Raw genomic sequence first — 24211 nt, 5'->3', positions numbered from 1 at the left:
GCCAATATTTGACCAGTTTTTATAGTTTGTTGATAACTTTTGATGCAGTAATGATCTGTTTTCTTTTCTTTCTTCCTTTTAGGTATTAAAAATGTCTTAATTGTTCTGTATAGTAGTGTAGCTGTCTGTCTCTTATATGTCATCATGATTTGTGTGCGTGCAGGGATCTCATTTTAATTAAACAAGCTTAGTGCTTTATGAGTTATCCAATAGTAGACCTTGTATTGTGAATTGTACTTCCATGTACTGTTTCTCATGTCTCACTAAATAAAGTACATCAATCAATCAATCATCAATCAATCAACCCGACCCACTGGTTGAGAACCACTGCTCTATTGTAGGGGGCTTTTGGACTAATTTACATACAGTTAAAGGTAGGGTAAGTGATTTTCTTTGGTTAAAATAAGTGTTAAATAGCTCTATATTCTGATAGTACTCATTGCTATAGAGTGTTTGTTCAGTAAAAGGAGTCTCCTTGTCTCTCCAGCTCTTTATAAAACAGAAAATGCATTTTCGTTTCAGTTTCAGTTTCATTTCCAATTTTATCCAATCAGGATAGAGAACTCAATCAGGATATAGATTAAACAAGTGAAATTGGAAGTGATGACACTAAGAAATGAGCAGGCAAAATTGGAACTGGAACACTATAAAAATGTAAGCTTAAAAATGGGTACTTTCTCCTGATTGGCTGAGATTTTGACACCTACTGGAAAATGTATTTTCTGTTTATTAAAGAGCTGGAGAGAAGGGGAGACTCCTGTTACTGAACAAACACTCTATAGCAATGATTACTATCAGAATATATATATAACCTTTTAACAAAATACTTTTTGTTTTAACCCAAAAATATCACTTACCCTACCTTTAAATGTCACATGCAGTCAGTAATGTCACATACGGCTCTGACATTTTCTTACGTACATTTTCCAGCAGCAGGCCAATCAATGCGTTCGGTGAAAGGAGAGTTAACATCTGGCAGCTGTACTAGTCAATGGGCAACGCATCAGGATATGATTGGCCCAAAACAGAACAGATGTTACAGGTCAACCAATCAGTGGCAGCAGCGGCGACCTCCCGTCCAATGAAACATGTGTGCGTTTTTGAGCGTCACATGCTAGTGGACATGGGCGGTTGGAGAGGGTGGGGTTTTGGGGTGACTGACTCAGGAAAATAGCAGCTTTTTTTTTAACACCGAGTACCTGGAGATCTCAGTTCACTGGGTGAGTCCAAAATCAGTCCGACAGTGTGCGCTTTGTCTCGAAACGTCCATCATGTTGTGTAATACTTGTTGCATTCTCTTCCGATAGTCGTTAGTTCACATTACACCCAGTTAGTGGTTAGTTAGTTGGCTGGGTTGTGTGCTGTAGTAGCTCTCTGTCAGAGTATGGAGGGAGGACCTCCTAATGACAGCTTTAGGGTTACCGTGGTCGCTGTCAGATCATGTCCGAGTCTCAGCACTTCAATCACTGACTTTGTTGGGCTGATTTATTCTGGCCGACACTGGCAGTCACAGTTGATCATACTGAGACAACCAGTGTCTCTCTCATCGCTAGCTAAGCTAACGTAAGCTAACAGGGCTAATTATGGCTGGTGAAGAAGCATTAAATGGTTATGGTATGTATGTATGAGCTAGATGCACATCAAGTTGTCGTTGTTAAAAACGGATATCTAAAAATATTTTTGGCATGTTTTTGTTTTGCATCAGATGCAGCTCTCACTGCTTTGGTTGCGCGTGTCAACAATAAACTTGGAGGAGTTGTAATTTCCTTAAAATTTTAATCTAACATATGGGCTTTAGACATTTCTGATCTGTATTAGCCCTGAAACATGTACAAGCGTCATGTGAACCATGGCTAGATCTGTATGTGAATAAAACTGAGATGATGTTCGATCCAAAGTCAATTGGTGATCAATCATTCACAATTTTAGCTACTCTTAAATCCTGTAAATCCGGTTCATTTATATAACTTAAGCTACATATCTTGGGGTCCACAGCTCACTCACATGTCTTGCAGGCTACATTGAAAACCTTTGTTCTAGGCTCATAGTATACAGAGAAGGCTTATAGATTATTTGGTGTCAGTAAACTATGCTAGTGTTTAGATAGTGTGATTCGATATTGTACAAGTACTAAGGTTGGTGACCTGTCAGCATGGGTAAAGTCTAAGTTTGCACGTCTTATTAATTTGAAAAATAATGATGTGCTCAGGGTCAGGGAGGCAGAAGATTCTGAACGAGCCTACACACATTCTGAACCCAGAACTCCAGGTGTTGCCTTCAGGCAGATCATTCAGAATGCCAAAGTGCAGAGAATTACAAGAATCATTCCAGACAACATAGTAAATGGCAACAAGTGGTACTACATGATATTAGTAGAGTACTATATTATTGGGGACTAAGATATTATGGACGGTATCTGGTTTTAATCGGCGTTGGTCTTATTATTTATCTCCGACAGGCCGGAATGGCCCAGCAGAGAGTATGTTTTCGCCTCTGTGTGTGTGTCTGTCTGTTCGCAGCTAATTTCACAAACTACTACACTGTGTTCAGTGTGTTCAGAGTCTTATTTCTTGTGCTTGCTGCCAGCATACCAAGGAACTAAATTCCTAAGTATGTTTCACATTGGTCACTGACAACAATGTTATTATTGAGAGTTCATAATCACAGACTCACCGTCCCTCCATGGTATGGGATACATAGGCTGTCCGTCCGGTGTATGGGATTTACACTATGCCAATTTGCTCCTCCATTTAGCTGAAGCCATGCAACTATTGTCTCATGGTTGATAATCCGTGCTTGTAAAAAAAAAGTTGGTTGCAAGTCCTGTTGATCTAATTTGTCAAGTTAATTAAGATTGCTATGTATGTCTCGCCGCACGACTATGATCATGTATGATGCATGCATACAGAGACAGAGAGAGAGACACGTATGGCACACGTATGTGCACGGGAGAGAGACTAACTGCTCTTAAAGCCCACGTCTGCTTAACACCAACATACTAATTATGACAACATGCAAATAATGTGTGAACAAATGCATGCACACTGGACACAGCTCTAGACAGGGCAAGAGACACAGTTTAATGAATATGTCAATGCAACCACTTAAACCCTATACTTCTTGACCCCCCTGGGGTCTATACATTGTCCCCAAATGTTTTCCCTCTACACCAAATCTCTTTGCCGAAAATAGCCGATCTGCTATTTTTGCGTATTATGACATGCCCAGAATAGGGATAGCACGTTTATGTGAGAGTGTATGTATGATCTATTCTAGGCTATGTACTATGCATGTGTACATGCATTGTTACTTGCGCTGCAGTGCGTTGTGTGATGGAGCGACATGGAGCCCAAGACAAATTTCCCTTGCAGGACAACAAAGTATATCTTATCTTATATCTTACATCTTGCGTCGGTTTCTATTCAGTGGGTTGGGGGGGGGGGGGGGGGCTCACCATTGTGAAGCAGTAAAGTACATCAAATGCAGCCATCAGAACAATTGAGTTTGTCAGTCTCCTTATAATTGAAAAGGTTTCTACCAGATCTCAGAGGGGCTATGATCTGGACAAGCTTCCTGTCGATGCCTCACACAGACACAGTTGGAAATTCAATATTCTCCAGAAATCCTGTGCAATGTCCACCCAGTGTGTCGGTGTCGGAAAGGCCACAACCTCCAGCTGCAGGCTTTTCCAAATGGCTTGGCACACTTCTGGAGTGATCTTTGACACCGTGCAACTGCCCAATCTGTAACTTGCTGCTACACTTTGCTGCGAACATCCCGTTGCAAAAAGACGCAAAGTCACGGCCAGGCTTTCTGACACATCAACAGGAGCTCTGAGTCTGTGCGTTTTCTGTGCTGATTGTGAGGTGTGATGTGACGCAATGAATGGTCAATGTTGGAAGTCGACAGACTCGCATTCGAAAGTAAACTGCTGATGCTTCTCCTCATCCATACTTCTCTTCCTTGGTCCTTCTGGTCTTGCATACCATTTTTTAAAACATTTCTTTCTTCTTGTATCACCTGGCATAGTTATACATTCCACGCACTGTCGTTCAGGCCTTGATTGAATCATATAGCCACAAATGCTGTGTATTCACCTGTTTCTTGGCTGTGTGTTTTCCACTTCCTGTCAGATTTCATTGGATATCATTAGTCATCTGACCGGTTTCACTGGATTTCATTGGATCAAAAGACAGGAAGTGGAACACAGTGAAAAGCCTAGGAAACAGGTGGATACCGTGCAGTCTGCATGAAGCATGATACAGGCTTCCCCTGTCCGCTGTCTGCAGACCCTCTTGGCTGCCAGCTACACGGAAGTGCAAAGCATAATCAGGCCTTAAAGCCTGGTTCATGCTTATTGTGGTTTGATGGCGTCTGACTCAAAGATGACAGTTTTTTTTATAACAAACAACTAACCCTACTCTGTAGTTAGTTGTTTGTTTCCTTGACTTTTTTTTCTCTTTCCTGTTCCTCAGGCTGCGCCCCGGACCAGTGTAATGGCTGGATGGGGGGTCGCATTAGAAATACAGAACCAAGAGTATAGTGAGGGTAACTCTCACTGTCTCCATGAATGCCATGTCATTTATTAAAGGGATAGTTCACCCCCAAAATGACTTCTTTCTTTTTTTTCGATTACTCACCCCATGGAGACTTGAATTCATGGATATTTGTTTGTTTTCGAAGCATTCCAATCCTAAGCCAATAATTTGATGACGAGCAGGGGTTCCGGTAGGAGACACAAAGAGTCTCCTTTGTGTCTCCTACCGGAACCCCTGCTCATCATAAAATTATTATTTGGGTGAACTATCCCTTTTTAAGGTGCGACCACGGCCTGCACAACGGAGTGCGGGCGGTCTGCAGAGGTTCTAAGTGCATAGCAATGCACCTCCAACACTTTGTAACTACACAAACACCACTGCCATTATTGGCTGGTTTTGACTACCACAAGTACTAGTATACTACAAAAACAGAGCACAGACGAAACTAGAAAAGTGCGCTCCTGGGAGCGCAGAGCTCTGCCAGGCCGGGTTGCCTACCCAGGGCTATGTTTGAAATTAGTGCTTAAACTACTTTAAAATCTATTGATTTGGACATTGCTTTGAGTGATGAAATGGTGGTTAAGCAACCAATTGTGTTCCTTGTTTATGCCTTAAATTGCTTAGAAACTGTAGTCTTGAAAAACGTTTGTGTTTTTGTGGGGGGGCTATTAGGGTTTATGTTAAGTGCTCAGATGGTTACAGCATTCTATTAGTATTTCCAGTTCTCACCACAGTTACCTTCCCCCACCACAATGTACAGGAATTGCACTTTGAAGCAAGAAAAGACCCAATGATTTGCTTGCAAGTTGCAACTCATCATGTTCCATCATGGCATAGGGCCATTACTCGTCTGTAAATTAAATGAAAACAGTCTGTGTTATAACTAGATATTATGTACTATTGGTGTCACTTTTGGGATTGAAAAGACCTGCTACTTGCTTTGGGACTTCATTGCACAATGCATTCATGTAGCCTTACAAGCCTAATGCACTGACAAGCATTAATTCATTGGCAATGACAGTTGTGGCACTTGTGTTATTGACTCATTGATTGATCATGCATTGTTTTGCTATTTGGCTCACCATCAGCTGATGTAGTAAGGAGCACATTTGACCTGGCATTGTCCACACCTTTCCACTTGTTCTAGAGCAGACTGGTTGCTCACAGTTGTGGTGCTGCATTCAGGGTCCCAGGTCTAAATTCATCATTGATTAGGCTAGTACTCTGGGTACTGGACTGCTTTGGGGGACACTAATCCTCCCTTGTCTGCCTGTCTGCTTGTGTGTAGAGGCAGCTACACATACACACAATCGCTGATAGCTCACAAACCTACCTCAATATTTAAACACATGATACCACACGCACACACTGACTGGCCCATGACACCTTGTATATCAAGACTACACACAAACATTCACACTGTGTAAATGTACTATACAGCACATAATACATGTAAAATAGATATTTATACAGGGCAGTGTGCACAAGCGCATAAGAAAGAAGTGTTTTATTTTTATTTTCCTTTTTACTATTGTTGCTATTTATTATTTCTTTGTTATTGTTTGCTACTGCAGAATTGAGGAACCAAAAACAAATGCTTGTATTTTGGTGTACATGTATATAAGATAGTCATAAAAATCTTGAATATTGAAACTATTGAAATGGAGTTGGAATTTCTTGTGCTGTGTATGGAATCACATACACGTAAAGCTTATGTGCTGAGGGTGCCTATCGGTGCTAATGTACCATCTAGTGCTGCAGTCAGCACTAGACAAAAGTATCATGGTATTATATATGTCCTGCAGTGGTTGCAGAACTTCCACTCACTCCTGGACTGGTTACCTTACCTACCAGCCCCCCCTTTCTTTTCATATTTTATCATTTTACAATTACAACATTAAATAGGCTTTTTAAATTCATCTAAATAAAATGATACTCTAATGTCATAGGGGAAATACATGTGATTATCTAAATGTATTTAATTTTCAAATATTAAACATAAAAATATTGATTCCAAAATTCACCCCCTTTGGTAATCACACCTTTGAATATGTCTGTCAGCTTTGCACATCTGGAGATTGCAATTATTGATCATTCTTTGCACAACTGTTTAACTAACAACTGTACAAAGAACTGTTGCATGCCAACTTGCTAAGTTGGATGGAGACTGTTAATTTAATTGCAGTTTTTAAGTCCTGCGACACATTTTGAATTTGATTGAGAACCAGGCTCTGACTTAGTTTTGCTCTCCAGGATATCGACCTTTTTGACCTGGCTTAGTGGCTTTTGCTTTGCGTCATTGTTCTGCTGGAAGACAGACTACATTTAATCCCAAGTCATTGTTACATTGCAGACTAGAGGTTTTCTTCTACAGTTTCCCTGTATTTAACCACTTTCAACCCGTCGTCCCTATTTTGGACATGTGTCGTTCGTTATAGGCAACATCTTTTCAAAAATAGCAGATCTGCAGTACAAGGAAGCCCACAGCGACACATTGTGAGCTTGTACCGTCTATTTTTGACGCGCGACACCGTTGTACAACGAAGTACAGATTAGGGCTCTAGTTGTTAATTTAAGAGTTGCCCTGCCCTGGCCCCTGGGTCATTGGTGGCTCCCTTGACCGGTACCCTTCTTGCCCTCTCACTGAATGTAGGACAGCCTGTTCTAGGCACATTTACAGTTGCAACATGTTTTAACTTTTTCCAGTAATTATATTGGACTTTACTTTGCTCAAGGGATGTTGTGCCTTTGAAATCTCCTTGTATCCTAAATGTCCCTGATTGGTACTTTTCAAGACCGTTTATCAAAGATACTCTTGGATTGGTCCATTGCTTTATGCTCTAGTTTTTAAGTACTGTACTTTTTTAATGTTGTTTAATGTTTAATGTTAGATATTTATAATCATTTTGCATGTGTTGTTGTCACTTTGTTAATATAGACTATACAGTATATTTCTGTTGGTCAGTGGTAAAAAGCGTAATAAAGTCCACTGTGATTCAATGCTGCAAAACAATAAAATATGAAAAACATCTGAAGGGGGGATACTTTTTATATCCTACCATTTGACCAATTTGGACTGTTTTGGTCTTCTGCTCATTGTCATGCAGGCAGTTGGACAGATACATACACATTTAGATGCATGATTGAATTATACAGCAATGTGTAATTCAATCACTCAATATATGAGGTGGCCTTTGGCATCAGTCCAATTCTTATCAGTCTGACAAATGATAAGCCCTTTCTTTTTTCTGGCATGTCCTCCTTAAATGCAAAGAAACCAGTGATTGCCTCCCATTGTTTTGAGAGAGAAACTGGATTGGCTGCATCTTTCAATCACACAAAACTCCTCAGATGGTTTGAGAGGCTGCATTCATTAAGGGCTTTTCACTTTTCGTCTATATAACAACTTGGATATTAATGGGACAATTGTTTTCCCCTTTCTGACTGGACCTGGCTAGGTTAGTGGAAATCTTCAGTTAAACATACTAATCGATCGTATTTGCTGTACTATTTCTTAACCTACTATCAGAGATCAGGAACAAGCAGCCGCCCCCAACGGTCACGTGAACAGGGCGCAGCAACGTCACGGACTAGGCTGAGATTTGTGAAGAATAAGCAGGGAGAACAAGCCCGAGGTGCGGCACTTTTCTTAGCGTTTGCATCGTCCTTTTTTTGCCAGAGGATCGGGAACAGAATATCTGTTCTAATATTTTAGAGACCCCAAATGCCTGGTCCCACCCAAGCACTGTCCCCAAATGGAGAGAATAACAACGACATCGTCCCATCGGACAACGGATCCAACATCATTCCTTACAGAAAAAACACAGTGCGAGGAGAGCGCGCCTACAGGTAAACCGTTGTAAATGCCGCAGTTGTTGTCGTGGGCTCGCACAGAAGGGCTTTCATTTAGAATTAAGATGCTGCAACATAAAACAACGCCTTTTTGAACCGTTTTTATTTCATACAACGATACGACACTGGCGGTAGACTGAGTAATAGCTGCTAAACCCCCAGTCTGGTCTCAGAGCTGGTCTTATCAGTGGAAGCTATGGCGTAAATAGCCCCTTAAGGCCCTTCCAAGAAACACCCCATGGCTGATATGAAATCGGAATTATGCTTCATAAATGTCCACTATAAATGGCAGTGTTGTTCGAGTACAGTTGTGCCAAATGGCATGGACCCGGACGAGTTTTCCTCCGGTGCTCGGGGAGCTTGTCAAAAAAATGTTCTGCGAAAACCCAGCCGCCCCTCTCTCTGCTTAAGAATATTTTCATCATGACATGTCATGTTTGATGCAGATCATGTGTTGCGGTGAATGTATTGCAGTCATATTGTCACACGTAAAGCCCCTTAATGAGTTGCTCATGATCGTTTTCCTGTGTAAAATTCGTCCCAGGCATCTTGCACAGCCCCCCGTATGCCGCTATCTGTGTCCCTGCATGGCTAACAAAGCTAACAGACATCCGCTTTGTTGACATGATACCTACTGTCCCAGTTTCCTTCCCAAGGAGTCACTGGAGGCTCTCTGACATTATCTTTTAAAGCAGTGGTTTTTAACCCTTTTCATACCAAGGTCCATTTTTTTATTCTCCATTTGAGCCACGGACCACCATTTGATGAGATTTAGCCTCTCAGACCCAAGACTAGGAATATTTTGTTGTCCTTGGATACGATGTTTGTCCACAAGTCCATGCTGCATTGATGTGGTACCAGGAGATACAACAGGCAAACGTTGATCAAAAGATTTGATTTTGATTTAATTAAATGTGGATGTTTAACAATATTTTAACTCTTGAGAAATGAAACTAAATCATTTGGTTTCATTTTACACTCAAGAGTTAAAGATCTATAAGTGTCCATTTGGTTGCCAATAACTCTCCATCATTTAGCTGGGGACCACCTGGAACCCCCTCAAGGATCACTGGTGGTCCCCGGACCACTGGTTGAGAACCACTGCTTTAAATGATAACGGTTGTTATACAAAATCCCACCTTACACCACGCTTGAATGCTTTTGTATTTGAAAGTGGAATAATGATTAGGCTGGCATGATGTAATTACAGTACATTTTAGTTAATGTAATCCAATCAAGGGCAGATGTGTTTTTTTTGTTTTGCTTTTTTTCTTTTATTACTGTTGAGAGCATTGATATTGCCTACAGCTGTATACATTACTGAATCTCTCTTTTTGAGTTAATAGTTAGTTAGTTTTTGTTGAAATCATTGAAATGAACTATATTAGACTCAAGTTGCTGGAATACTGTGGAATATTGTTCACTGGGATAATTGCAGCACATAGAGTTGTTGCATTTCCAATTGAGACTTGGACCCTTGCTTGATGTCTGAACCACAATAACTCACTATTGATTGATTTAATTCTTTATTAGTCAGAAATGTAAACGGCACGTGGTACAGTAAGACATTAAGGCTAAAAGGATAATACAAAAAAAGTCCTGGGGACTTGTTTCTATTGTGGTCCTATGTATTCAATTAATCAACTATCATGGTTCTTAATCGTGGCATTGACTTCTCTGTTGCCACTATTTTTGGTCTGGAATTTTAACTTTCTAAATTCTTTAGGCTCTGTTATGTACAGAATGATGCTTGTTTTTGTCAATAGTTAACTACTTAAACCCTATATACTTGTTGTATGTCAAATAGCACAAATAGATTATTTACAAAGAGTTGTTCACAAAGAGTTGTGATGTGTTTTGAGATTGTAGATCTGCTATTTTAGCTGACTGTCTGTCTATTTTTGCCTAATGTTTGCCTAATATTATCACATGCCCATAATAGGGATGCTAGGATTCATGTGGTTAAGTGTTCTGACCCAAAACCATTATTTGATTTATTTGTGATATTTCTATTTCAGTTGGGGGATGGCGGTCAATGTATATTCTACCTCAATAACCCAGGAGACTATGAGCAGGCATGACATCACTGCCTGGGTAAACGATCTTCTCTGCCTGAACTACACTAAAGTGGAGCAGCTCTCCTCAGGTGAGATCAAAATTCTTCTCTAAAAAAACAAAACAAAACAAAAACGTGCTTATGGCTTCCTCTCTTCCTCTTCCTCGTTCTCCATCTCTGCAATCCCAAGTTTTGAGGAATGCTTTAGTTCTATTTTCTTTTTGTCACTAACATAACAGTGATGGTCTGTTTGTTCTTTAGCATGGGTATGTTAAAAGCAGCCTAGAAAACATCTGCACCTTTCTCTTGTAGAGGTTAGGAATCTATAAATAAGATGTAGAGTTTGTCATGTCTCTGTCTAGTAAACAGCAACAGTGTTGTCTTAAGGCGTGAGTCTAGGAAATAATACCAATTCCTCTCTGTGTCGTCTCTCTTCTTGGTTGTTGTCTTTTTATGGGTATTTATGGCTCCCAATCGCACATGATACGGCTGATCATTTTCCAAAAGCTTAATTTAAACTTGAAATGACTCTTGTTGTGTACTGTCCCAACTAATATTCATGTTGCCATGAAGACTTGATTAACATTTGAATTTAATTTGTAAAACTAGGCTATAATTCAGGGACAATTTTCTGGAAGAGATATTTGGCTATGTTGTGTGGATGTCTTCAAATATGTTGTGAATGACAGTTAAGCAGGGCTTGAGAAGGGAGTCCCGACGTCCCGGGGACGTAAAAATATGTATTTGGGACGCAAATTAATCTCCCCTGGGACGCAGACGGGGCGCAGAGGATTTTTTGAGCCAAATGCGCATATCAATGTCACTGCGCAAACGGTGCACAAACTCGCAGCAGGAGACGCACAGAAAATAAATATGTTTACAGAATGCTTAAAAGTTACCACAGGCAGTGCTGATCATCCTTTTCAGGTAGATCTTAGTTGCAAACATGCGCTATTTGAAGAGGTTAAAGGAGAATTCCGGACAAATTAAGTGTTATCTTTCATGTCTCGTTACTCACCTAGCGACGTAAAAAGTGGCGTTCTTTTTTTCCATATATTCCCCTGTCGTCATTTTTTAAACACCCTCCGTTGTTATAATGGGAGCGCGAGGGTTAGTGAAGTTCGTCTATTATAACCGACGCAATGTTATTTTTTTCTCTACTACGATTCATTGTAGAGTCTCATGATAGTCAAACATGCGCTGAAAATTCCTGCGAGCCTGCCGTTAATGGCGAACGATTTAACACTGAATGCTTGTTTCTTTCCAGAACCTGGCAACTTGTGTTGCCAGATTCTGGAAACAAGCAACCAGTGTTAAATCGTTCGCCATTAACGGCAGGCTCGCAGGAATTTTCAGCGCATGTTTGACTATCATGAGACTCTACAATGAATCGTAGTAGAGAAAAAAATAACATTGCGTCGGTTATAATAGACGAACTTCACTAACCCTCGCGCTCCCATTATAACAACGGAGGGTGTTTAAAAAATGACGACAGGGGAATATATGGAAAAAAAGAACGCCACTTTTTACGTCGCTAGGTGAGTAACGAGACATGAAAGATAACACTTAATTTGTCCGGAATTCTCCTTTAACTTACACAGCAGAAAGAGATGAAGACATACTGTACTGTCAATCTGAAAAGTAGGAACTATATCCAACAACTAGTCGAAAAGAGCCGATCTACAAGCTGTGGCTGAGAGATCAATCTTAGCGTCCCGGTTTCCTTTCCATGGAATATATTGCTGCGCTACATAAAGAGTAAGTTCAGTAACGTTATGGATATGATTTGGATTGCGATATTAAAGATAAAATGTAAAACGGAACACGATGTCATCGCACCAAGCAGAGACATATATTTTTTAAATCAAATTGATAATTTGTTTAACTTTTGGCATCTCTATAAAACCTCTATATTCCCAAATACAAGACGTTTTTCTTCAACCAGTCGTCCACGGCACCCTGGCATTCATTTTACAGAGTTCCGTGCTGTAAAGGCTTATTTACGTCAATAATGGTATTTTATTTAACTCTCAATAAGAACAGGTCAGCTCGTCTCAAATAAACAACTCCATCTCGGCTACATTTCCATCTGAGCTAATACAACGACGCGTGCCGCGAGGCAAACTGCATGTAGAGACCGTTCCAATAAGTGTGATTATATATATATATAATCTGTACGTCTTGTCCTCTTCCTGGCGGAGAGCGGTAATCACAAATGTAACACCCAGGATTCAAACTCGGGTCTCCCGCACGGGGAACAAAACATAATACTGCTTGGCCAGGGGAGATATTAGGCATATAAGCTTCAGACAGAGCTACTTAATGGTAAACGGTGCAATTTTATATTATTTACAATTTGCATTACATTCACCCATTCATAAAGTCATTCACACAGTCTGGCAACCATGCAAGGCACCAACCTGCTCATCAGGAGCAATTCATCCATTAACACATTCCCTGCCAGAGGGTTTTTTTTATTTTACTTCCCCCAGTGCCAGTGTTTAATTTTTTTTTTTTAAGGAGCCGAGATACAGGATTTTAAAGTAATAAGTTAACCAAGGAGTGAATGGAGCTAGAAATCTTTGGATCGTGATATCTCTGGTTCTGTGTGTATAAATTGAAAAAAAAAAAAAAACTTTTTTTATACTCGTGGATGGATTTTTTTGGCAGTAAACGGGTGTATTTTTCATCAACGGTTATACTCGTGATTGGCAGGTAAAGTGTTAAGACCAGGGAAGCATCTGTGAATTTTTTAAAGATTTCTTTGGCTATTCAAAAATAGTGGATATACAAGCTCATAGCGCGGCACTGAGCTTGTAGATCTGCAAAAAAAAAATTTAATCGTGAAAATTTGTGCAAATCTTTGAATCATATTTTTAAAGCAAACCTCTTTCAACTCAAATCTTTGCTTCATGGATGGGGGACCCTGGTACTAAATACTAAACACGGAATTAGAAGACATTTGTAGAATCCCCAGAAGCAAAGATTTGAGTTACAAATATTTGCTTTAATAAAATATATATTGAAAGATTTGCACACATTTTCAGGATCTTTCAAAAATGGCAGATCTACAAGCTCATAGCGTGGCACTCGATGACGCGCTATGAGCTTGTATATCTGCTATTTTTCAATAGCCAAAGAAATATAAAAATTACACAGATTCTTTCCCTGTCTAAATGGGTTTAGTGTCTTACTCAAGGACACTTCGCCTGAGCCAGTGCTTCCCCACTTGTCAACCAGTGGGTGTTCTACCCAACACCAGGGTCTAAACTTATGGTGGAGTGGAGAGACCACCTCCAACCATTGCACATTTTCTAATTATATTTTATGTACATAATCTACCACACAGATAGTGTAGGTTAAAATAAGGTTTTATTCCTTCAAATAAGTCCCCTGTTGCAGCTTTAAAAGTAATTTTGACAAAAAATTAAGATGACACATAGTTGCATCATCTATCTCGAGCAAGTTTCTGCATTGTTGATTTTCACTGTGCTGAAATTAATGGAAGAAACTAATGGCTTCTGTTCTTGGAAAGTTGGAGAAACGCTTCTAGAAAAGCTATAAAGTCAATGCTTATAACATGAAAGAAATACCGGTATGGTCCTTATTTCCGAGCACACACATGTGTGTCGTCGTGGACACTGGATAGTAACCATAGACTGTAACCCATGAAAAGATCTATTCTCCCCCTATCGGTTCACAACTCGGACGGCGCTGATTCGACTAGCAGGCCTTCGGCCGGTCGGCGCGAGGGCGCGCCTCCTCGGCCTCAAGCTCTGCTGAGTCGGCGCGCCTCCGTCATGGACAATAACTATTATCACGTGTGCATGTGAACGCGTGTTCACCGTTCCCCTAGCGTAGCTTCCTGGTTGCTATGTGGGGGGGAACAACAAAAGCCAGGTCGGCCTCGCATCAAAGCCCCGCCTTGCGCCGCCTCCTCGCGCCGCCGCCTCGTATCAAAGCCCCGCCTCGCGCCTCCTCCTCGCGAGCCTCGCGTAAGCCCCGCGCCTAAAAGCGAGCGCTCCTCTTTCAATTTCCCTGGAATGCCAATTTCCCTGTGACATATGTACATACACACACACACACACACACACACACACACACACACACACACACACACACACACACACACACACACACACACACACACACACACACACACACACACACACACACAAATTAATAAATAAACAATCTTTGTTACAACCTTTTTATTTCCTAAGAAGGGCTTACTGGCTTAACTGTCATTTTCTTGCCATTGTAGGAGCTGCCTACTGCCAGTTTATGGACATGCTCTTCCCTGGCTGCATCGGCCTTAAGAAGGTCAAGTTCCAAGCCAAACTGGAGCATGAGTACATTCATAACTTTAAAGTGCTGCAGGCATCGTTCAAAAGGATGAATGTTGATAAGGTGGGTTTGCTTATTGCTACAGTGTTTTGTAATTGCTTCACCTCCACTTTGTATTGTTTCTCTAAATGTGCTTCACTTGGCACATAATTTAAACGATTCTTTGATGTTTTTGTATTATTTTAACAGAGGTTTTCCCCTTCCCCTCCTCACCTTCTATTCAGATTATTCCTGTGGAGAAGCTAGTTAAAGGCAGATTTCAGGACAACCTGGACTTCATCCAGTGGTTTAAGAAGTTCTTTGACGCCAACTACGATGGTAAGGAGTATGACCCTCTTCAGTCCAGACAGGGTCAGGATGCCATTCCTCCACCAGATCCTGGCGAGCAGATCTTCAACCTGCCAAAGAAGTCCCACCATGCAGCAAGCTCCCCTACCGCAGGTAAGATGAATGCCATGGACAATGGAAAGTAATGGTTCTTGGGTAACATGTTTTCCGTTATATACATAATATATGTATCAGTATTGATAAAATGAGCTTGTTGTGATCTATGAATTTTTGCACACATAATTAACTTATTTAATTAATTAATTCATGGTCATCAGTGATCAACTATGTTTTTGTTGGATGGCATAAGGAACATTTTATATTCATGTCAGCTACAGGTTAGGTTTGGGTTAGTAACACTTCTGACAGAAATTAAACCAGCTTGGCCTTCTCGATTAATAACAGATTCCATCTTACTGGCCACATCTATTTTATGTACATCGCCTCAATCTCTGACCATAACCTGTTTCTGCTGCAGGAGTCTCTAGAGCAAGTGCTACTACACCCAAGTCTTCAACACCGTCATCTAGACCGTCATCGGCCAAAAAGATCCCTGCAGCAACAACTCCTGCCAAAGGAGAGAAGGAACTGGAAGCTCAGGTCACACAGCTTAATGATCAGGTACAGGCAAGGAATGAGTTCAACTCATTAATTTACATGGGGAACCTTGAAGGCATGACACATATTTGGCAAATCTGATGTTAAATGATTTGTTAAAAAGTAAATGCAAAGGTTTAATTTTGCATTTACATTTTCAAGGCAAGATTCAATAACAAGACGGTTCAGTCCTTTACACATAAACATTAATCATAAAGCCACAAAAGAAACACATTATTAACACATTGACCGCCAGAGGTTAATCTCATAATGTACTCACCAGTGCCAACGTGTTATTGTTATTTTTTTGTTTTTTTCATGTCGCCATAGATCTTGTTAAAATCCTTAAGATTGAGCCGTACACGGTCTGTTTACATCCGCGACATCCCACTGTATCTCCCAGTGAAAACCGCATGTCAAACGGATCTCCATGATTGTAGTTAGAGCGGATTACGTTAAACAGTGATATGCGAGGAGAAAAAACTACAGGAAGAGAATTGAGTTTCAGTGTGCGCTTTAGAATGGGAGCGGACGTGATCGTCAAAACCGGATCCCAAATAATTCTGTTTCCGGTCATCAAACCGGAACCGGAAATGGATAAAAAAATTCCGAAAGTGCACCTGGAAAATTTCAGCGCGAAAAGACCGTGGACCGTAGGGCTACGACAGACAGGGAGCGTAGTGTAAATATCTGAGAACTGGAGTGATATATCCACTTTCTTGATATTAGTAACTAGTAAGGACTCGAGCAGCATCATTCTGAATCAACTGCAGCTGTTTAAGATTAGACATTTAATGCTAAATGAGTTGCATCCGCCTTGAGTCCCTAAATGTAGAACTGATGTAACAGTATTAGTTTTTCAGTGCTGAGAAATGCTTCTATGCATTGTCCGATTTGAACCAAAGTATATGCAATTTCACTGCCTGCGATGTTGCTAACGTTACCTGCTGTATTGTTCTGCATGTGACAATAAATTACCTTAAATCCTGTGTAGTTGAATATTGATGCATGTTTAAATGATTATGTTTTGTAGGTGAACACATTAAAGCTTGCATTGGAAGGAGTGGAGAAGGAGAGAGACTTTTATTTCAGCAAGCTGCGAGAGGTGGAGACGCTGTGTCAGGACCAGGGTGAAGAGACCGCCCCATTTGTGGAGCAGTTAATGGAGATCCTCTACTCTGCAGATGAACAGGTCAGTGTCCCACTCATCAACCCTTGGTTGATGTAATCAACCCCTGATTGATCTATCAACCCCCGATTAATCTTAACACACTTCATGGCAGTTGGGGTCAGTTTGGTTGCTGATTAGATAAGTTGGCTCTAGGACTGTTAGATAGTCTGCCTTGCGCATTCTCACAAGACTGTAACCTTACACAGCAGCTAGTGAGGGAAATATGTAACAAAAAAAGGCTCAGTTGTTCACTTCCGGCAGAAAGTGTGAAAATTTGCATATGGCATGTTTGAAGTATGCCGATTTCAAATTTTGCCGGATCCAAGCACTTTTCCCATGGGATCTGGTCGTAAAATGAGAATTAAAGATGGCCGCCAACGTTTTTGGTTCAATTAGGTTTTGTATTCCAATCTTTGACACCTCATCACTTTTGAATGTGAAACAAGTTTGTTTTGATGAAATCCAAATTGTAATGCAGCAATACTTTGACATTTTCAGTTTCTGTAGATTAATTTAGCAGATTACTTTTTTTTATTTTATGGCAAATTTGATTGAAACCAGTGTTACTCCAAAGTGCTTCATCTGAGCCTCATGATGTTGGTGTCTCTACCTATGTTTTCAGGGGTATTCTTTCACATGAGATCATATTACTGGGTTCACACTTATTTAATATTTTTGTAGCAACAGTGAAAACTCATTCTTCAAAAATAGCATATTAGATGGTTGACAGTGCATGTAACGGACCTTCAGGAACTTCCAAATGATTCCCCAGATACCCATCGTGAATTTGTCAAGGGGAACTTTGTCATTGCACAAGTTCTCTGCTTTGGCACACGATCAGATGCATGAACAGCAGAACGCTATTGTGAAAGGTGATGGCGGAATTGTTGTAATTACTGAGAACTAGACCATACCCGGTGAAGGTTATTGCACGTCCTGTAGCGCGGTCCCCACACACACACGCAACGTTTAGCGCGAGTCGTCTCGTGCTCGCACACGCACACACAGAGCCAGCGTGTGCGCACACACACGGGCACATGCGACGCATGCGCAGTTCCGTACTGTACTGTACTGTACTGTACTGTACTGTACGTACTGTACGGTACGGTACGGTACGGTACGGTACGGTACAGTACTGTACTGTACTGTACGGTCTGTACTGTACGTACTGTACTGTACTGTACTGTACTGTACTGTACTGTACTGTACGGTCTACTGTACGTACTGTACTGTACTGTACTGTACTGTACTGTACGGTCTACTGTACGTACTGTACTGTACTGTACTGTACTGTACTGTACGGTCTGTACTGTACTGTACTGTACTGGACTGTACGGTCTGTACTGTACTGTACTGTACTGTACTGTACTGTACTGTAATGTACTGTACTGTACGGTCTGTACTGTACTGTACTGTACTGTACTCTACTGTACTGTACTGTACTGTACTGTAATGTACTGTACTGTACTGTACGGTCTGTACTGTACTGTACTGTACTGTACTGTACTCTACTGTACTCTACTGTACTCTACTGTACTGTACTGTACGGTCTGTACTGTACTGTACTGTACTCTACTCTACTGTACTGTACTGTACTGTACTGTACTCTACTCTACTCTACGGTACGGTACGGTACGGTACGGTACGGTACTGTACGGTACGGTACTGTACTGTACTGTACGGTACTGTATGGTACTGCACTGTACTGTACTGTACGGTCTGTACTGTACTGTACTGTACTGTACTCTACCGTACTGTACGTACTGTACTGTACCGTACCGTACCGTACCGTACGTACCGTAGACGTTCCTTGCAACACCGGTGCTTGTTTCTCGCACATGATTTGGCAACGCGCAAAACGAAAGCGAAACCTAACTGCAGCATGCAAACCGAAAGCGAAACCTAACTGCCAGACCACAGACCACGACCCAAGACAGAGGTTACTCAAATTATAGGAAGATGAGGGGGCTCTTCGCCGGTGGTTGGTGGCTGGTCCCGAAATAGCCAGGATCCTAAATGAGTTTGAAGACCAGTTTCAGGGACGGAGGAAAACTGATGTCCGCCACCACGAGCAATCCAGAAGAAAAAAAAAAGTGGAAAATATTCCTCCCACAAAGGAGGCACTTCGTCAACATGTGAAGAGAGCAGTATTTCAAGCTGGTCACATCTGGGGACAGTCCCAAATTGCCAACCCAGAGATTCCTTCACCTGTAGATTGGGGATGGGTGAAAAGTTAGGACGATGGCTGGTGTCCATTTTGGACGGTGATGGCAGAGGTGGCGTCAAAAGGGTGTCGAGAGCTGATCAAATGCATGTGTAAAAAACGGTGTGCTGGAAAATGCAAATGTTTTGCGGCTAATCTACCATGCACAGAACTGTGTTTATGTTCAGGACAATGCTTCCAAGAAGAACAGAGTAGGACAGATTAAATAAACAAGTTAATGAGAAATAAATGTATTGTCCCACAAGTGGAAAAGCTCTACGTCCTCCCGGTGGGGGCTCCTCACTGGCAGGTGAGTCAGTAGAATACAACAGCAGTGACAACACACTGTGTGTGGGGAGGAATCAATTGGCATAATGATATATATAACAATTCGATAAAAGGGTGTACCAAACTTTTCTCAGTTGATTCTTATGTGTTTTTTCCCGTAGAATCCATTTCTGCCATGTACATTTTTGTATTGTGCATAATTAATTAGATAATTAGCATATTTGCAGCAAATATGCTAAATATCTAATTAATAAGTCAGACGCTTTGGTCTGACTTCTTGGATCCGGCAATTTTTGAATTCAGCGCCCAAAAATACCCCTAGGTGCAAAATTTCACACTTTCTGCCGGAAGTGAACAACTTTTTCACATATTTCTCCCACTAAGCTGGGCTCACGAGATTGCTTCAGCCTGAGCTCTGAGCAAGCAGCCTCAAGTCAAACTTGTCGTACGACGGTGTCTTATGCCGAACGCGACCGATCTACAAGACCTCAGCGCATCGCAAATGCAACTCGTTGTTGGCTTGTAGCTTGGATGTATTTGCCCTCCCTTGCTGTGAACACACTGACTCAACACATCAGAGCAGACACGCACACAACCGGACTCACTCGGTATATCGATAAAAAGCTTGAAAGCAGGCGATCCATTTGGTAGTGATGGCAAACAGTTCACAACCACAGACTCGACCGAAAAAGCGATGCAAAAACTTTGGATTGTCCCTCACGTTAAAACCGTCTCCTTTTCTCTTGCATGTACCTTTTTTATTTAAACAAACGTTGAATCTGACTGAATAGATCATTTTGATTATAATTTCATGTCAAGGAAAGATTGTTCCATGCTTCATTCACAGCACGATGCTCGGAGTGATGTGTGTCCGTTCTCCGGGAAAAGTCTGGGCTTGTATCTACAGCTTATTAAAATGAGGCTATAGAATAAGTAAGTTAAGTTAAATATTCATTTTATCACGCAAGAGAGCATGCTTCTCATAACCAAACGCGGCTGGAACATAGAGAGAAAGAAAGAGACTTCTGCGGTCTTAACACATTCCATGCCAGAGTTTAATCTCATAATGTACTCACCAGTGCCAGCGTTTTATTGTTGTTTTTTTGTTTTTTTCATGTCGCCACAGACCTCGCTAAATAAGTTAAAAGTGCGCGTTCATTTGGTTCTAAACACACAGCGGATCTGTGAGAAACGGCCAGCGAAAATAGTTTCCAAATCCGTGCCGCCATCTTGAAGATACAGCCGATCAACGCTAAACAGTGATCAGCGAGGAGAAAAACAACAACCGAGAAAATCGAGTTTTAAACAGGATCCCAGACAGGAAGCGGATACGATCGAAAAAACTGGAACCCGAATAATTCCGTTTCCGACCGGAAACGGAAATGGATCAAAAAAAATCGGAAAGTGCACCTGGGGCAATTTCAATGGGAATCGGCGGTTCGCATAGATCTACGCGACTGGCACGCTGCGGCTTTAAATAGGTTCGCGTAGATCTACGCGATTGGCATTCAATGTGTTAAGAATTACGTTTTAATGTATACAATATTTTATATTTAAGATTATATATATTCAAAATTCGATTGGATCAAACCTACATGTTTTTTTTAAAGGAATATTTGAGCGTTGTTTTTGGCTATTTTTAACCTAGCAGGCACAGGGGACAGATATCGTTTGTAAATCTCTTCATAAGATACCAATACCTTTTTTAACAATACTTTTTTCAGTACCTTACTTTGCTGACTGCAAACACATTTTGGGGGGGCATTTCATGTTTTACTTCCGATAAGTACAGTGAGAGGGTCAGCTGCAAGAAGGACTATAGCCTTATTTAAATAGTATATGCTGGTAATTGGTGATCAACGCAGAGAGTAAACGCATATAACCAATTGTTTGGTGATTCTCCAATTCTGGGGAAGGAACAGAAAAGAACACATGCTGCTCTTTTGTTGTAGAGAGGGACACATTAGAGAGATGAAATGCCAATAAGAATTTAGGGAAGAGTCATATCTTTGTAACGTACCCTGAGCACACTTCTAGTGGTATTAAGTGTTACAGCATCAATCCTGAATTTGGGACCCAAATGTACCCATATAGACACGAGTCACCAATCAATTGGTTTGGTGTCCAAGAAATTGTCCCAGAAATGCCTGTTTTGGTATTTGAACACCTGTTGTAAGTGGTGGTCATCTCAATTTGCCTATGATACAGATCCCATAGTTCTATTTCAAACAAAGCAAATCGACTTCTATACCGCTAAACAAACCAGTATGGTTAAACCGGTCCGGGAGTGTTTTTATTTAACCCTTTAAGACCTTAGGCCGATTCTACAAATGCCTTCTAAACCAGTAGTTTCCACTCTTTCAAGATTTTTCTAAAATGTTCAAAAATAGCAGATGTACAAGCTCGCGGCGCCGCCCGAAGGGATGCGCTGAACTTGTATATCTGCAAATTTTGAATAGCCAACGCTATAATGTAAAATGACACAGACGCTTTCCTGGTTTTAACGGGTTAAACGATAAACCAGCAGTAACATATTTTTTTGTAAGCCGGTGGCTCTTCCCTTCCAGATGAGACTGTGCGTGATTTAATTTAATTTATTTAGACTTTTCTGTTAGAGGATAAGCCCCTTGAGATGCATCATCTCGTTTTCAAGGGGGTCCTCAAAAACATGGCATTTGCATACAGTATTTACTGGACGTGGTGGAGCCACCAATGGAAATTAGTGGACAAGCACTTACACTTACACTTACAGAATGTGATTACATTGTATGGCTTATTGTTGCAAAAATGCCAGCTAGAAAAAGTATTGTAGTATTTTTCTATATGATTATCTTAATAATGGTTAACCCTTTAATGTGTGTATCATTTCAGGAAGGAGCAGCGGAACTGGCAGAAGCTGATGGGGACGAGGTGGAGCAGCAAGTCCAAGACGAGGTACCAGATGACCAGCAGGAGCAGGATGAATACTGACTGTTGTCATCCCTTACCGCAACTACCCACCCCTTTTTATTTCGTGAGAACTGTCAAAGGATTTTAAGTTTTTCCTCATGGTTACTTTTCCTTTTTGTTCTCTTGAAGACTGAGCACATGAAGCCACCTCATGAAAAGAATCACCCTCATTTTTTTTTACCCTCGGCTCAATATTCTGTGTTTTTGTGACTGTTGATGAAAATGCTGTGGCAGGTTCGCTGTTATTACCTCCACTAGCAGACAAGCTCAGACCATCACAGAAGTTTCTAAGGACTGTGTGGGTGAAAGGTCAATTCACATCCTAGATGTGTGGAAATGCTGAAGTCCAGACAGGTACTTCTTACCTGTCAGCACAAGTGTTAATTTGCCAGCTTCTCTCCCTTCATTCAGTTTTTATGTTTGTTATTTTTTAAATTCTACATACTGTATCTATCATATTAATCACAAGAATGCAATAAGCAAAGCCCTGGAAGGGCCCTTAGTAGCTCTTATCTAACCTCCTTCCATATGTTGCACTGACATTTGATCTGTATTGGACAATCTGTCCATAGACCCTCACCATATTTATTAAGCCTTAGGCATAGTGTAAGAATCTGCATTGCATCCTCATGAAGTGAGACGATACAGTCATTGAAATATGAATGAAAAGTAGTAGTGTAAATGCCAACTACAAATGTGTCATGACTATCTTCCCAATTCACATTTCTGATAATCAGTGTGCTCAATAATGTGCTTTCAATGTAAGATTATGGTGCGTTTCAGTGAAAGAGGTTGACTTGGTTTGCCCAAAACATGGGAATTGGAGAACCATTATATTGTGGACTAGTCTTACAGCAACTTTTATTTTTTATTTCATTTTTTACTTCCAACAGAAAACTAGCCACCTTCACTTATTCAGTGAAAATCCAGTATTGTTTTGTTTCAATTCATGTTTGAACCAACAAACCTATGGGAGATGCGAGTCAGTTCACTGAGTAATTTGACATGCTATATTCCAGTACATACTTTGTATATGTTGCATTTACTACGATTGAAATCGAAAGTGCACCATATTGCTTTAGTCATATATTATTGTGTAAATGAAAAGGAATGTAAACATGTACTGTCAATACTTATGAATAGTAAATGTTTTTTCATGTCCCACTCATTATGCATTCCCCAAAATGTGTTGCATGTTTGCATTTTATTTGTGAATAACTTGACCTGCTTTTTACATATTTAATAAAAAATAAACTATGTTAAGTGAGCTTTTGTATGTTTAACCTGCTGTTTGAAAGATGTTGAGATTCGGATGGATTTGCTGTAATAAAAACATTTCACGTTTCAGTCCAAGGGAGTGGTTCCATAAATTGTTGCATCACTCCAAAATGATGTTCTTGGTATATTAACATGAATCCTCATGGTTAATAATTCAAATTTAGTGATGCCTTGCTGTCAGTTATGTATGGTCATTTTTTGTATTGTAGGATTTATTGATCGAATACTTTATATTAACAGTTTGCAAAGGTAGTTCAGTGGTACGATTATACAATGATGTGTGTGTGCTTGCTTCTTTTACTAGAAAAATAGGGCATTTTGTAAAATAAACTGTTGTGATTAAAATTACCATTCCAACGTGCGTCCTCCGACATGATATAACTGCTTTGATCTTTGTAGTAAACAAGTACCAAGGATTTCCATAAAGGCAACACTTGTCCGTCCTTTTCACGTAATGCATAATTAAACATAAAATAACAATCTACAAGCTCACAACATGTTGTGAGGGGACGCGTTGTGAGCTTGTAGATCGGCTATTTTCGGCTAGTGACACAGTTCCGATGCACGCCGGCGTACTAAAAGGAACGCCCCCGGTGCAGTGTTGC

The 24211-nt window shown here is 40.7% G+C and overlaps 1 protein-coding gene across 2 annotated transcripts; it reads left to right on the top strand.

The window, feature by feature from the left end:
• Nucleotides 1–1162: 1162 nt before the first annotated feature.
• On the top strand, nucleotides 1163–23675 carry mapre2 (microtubule-associated protein, RP/EB family, member 2). 2 transcript variants are annotated; one of them, XM_080440363.1, is made up of 7 exons: nucleotides 1163–1220; nucleotides 10409–10536; nucleotides 14711–14856; nucleotides 15018–15234; nucleotides 15599–15741; nucleotides 16751–16909; nucleotides 22251–23675. In XM_080440363.1, exons 2-7 carry the CDS (start codon nucleotides 10416–10418, stop codon nucleotides 22347–22349), a joined length of 885 nt encoding a protein of 294 aa, XP_080296489.1. In that variant the 5' UTR covers nucleotides 1163–1220; nucleotides 10409–10415; the 3' UTR covers nucleotides 22350–23675. The 2 variants fall into 2 exon arrangements, with proteins under 2 accessions (XP_080296489.1, XP_080296488.1); XM_080440362.1 differs by lacking the exon at nucleotides 1163–1220 and adding an exon at nucleotides 8090–8387.
• Nucleotides 23676–24211: the final 536 nt, after the last annotated feature.

Source organism: Gymnoscopelus braueri (assembly GCF_963280865.1).
Source record: "Gymnoscopelus braueri genome assembly, chromosome: 10".
Taxonomy (NCBI): Eukaryota; Metazoa; Chordata; class Actinopteri; order Myctophiformes; family Myctophidae; genus Gymnoscopelus; species Gymnoscopelus braueri.
This window is presented reverse-complemented; position numbering and strand designations above follow the sequence as displayed.

What these genes read in the sequence shown, in the direction of transcription:
- mapre2 (XM_080440362.1), top strand. Translation starts at nt 8,263, where the DNA reads ATGCCTGGTCCCACCCAAGCACTGTCCCCAAATGGAGAGAATAACAAC. An exon ending in AGTGGAGCAGCTCTCCTCAG is followed by an intron (nt 10,537 to 14,710) that starts GTGAGATCAAAA and finishes TTGCCATTGTAG; the next exon opens with GAGCTGCCTACTGCCAGTTT. An exon ending in AGCAAGCTCCCCTACCGCAG is followed by an intron (nt 15,235 to 15,598) that starts GTAAGATGAATG and finishes TTTCTGCTGCAG; the next exon opens with GAGTCTCTAGAGCAAGTGCT.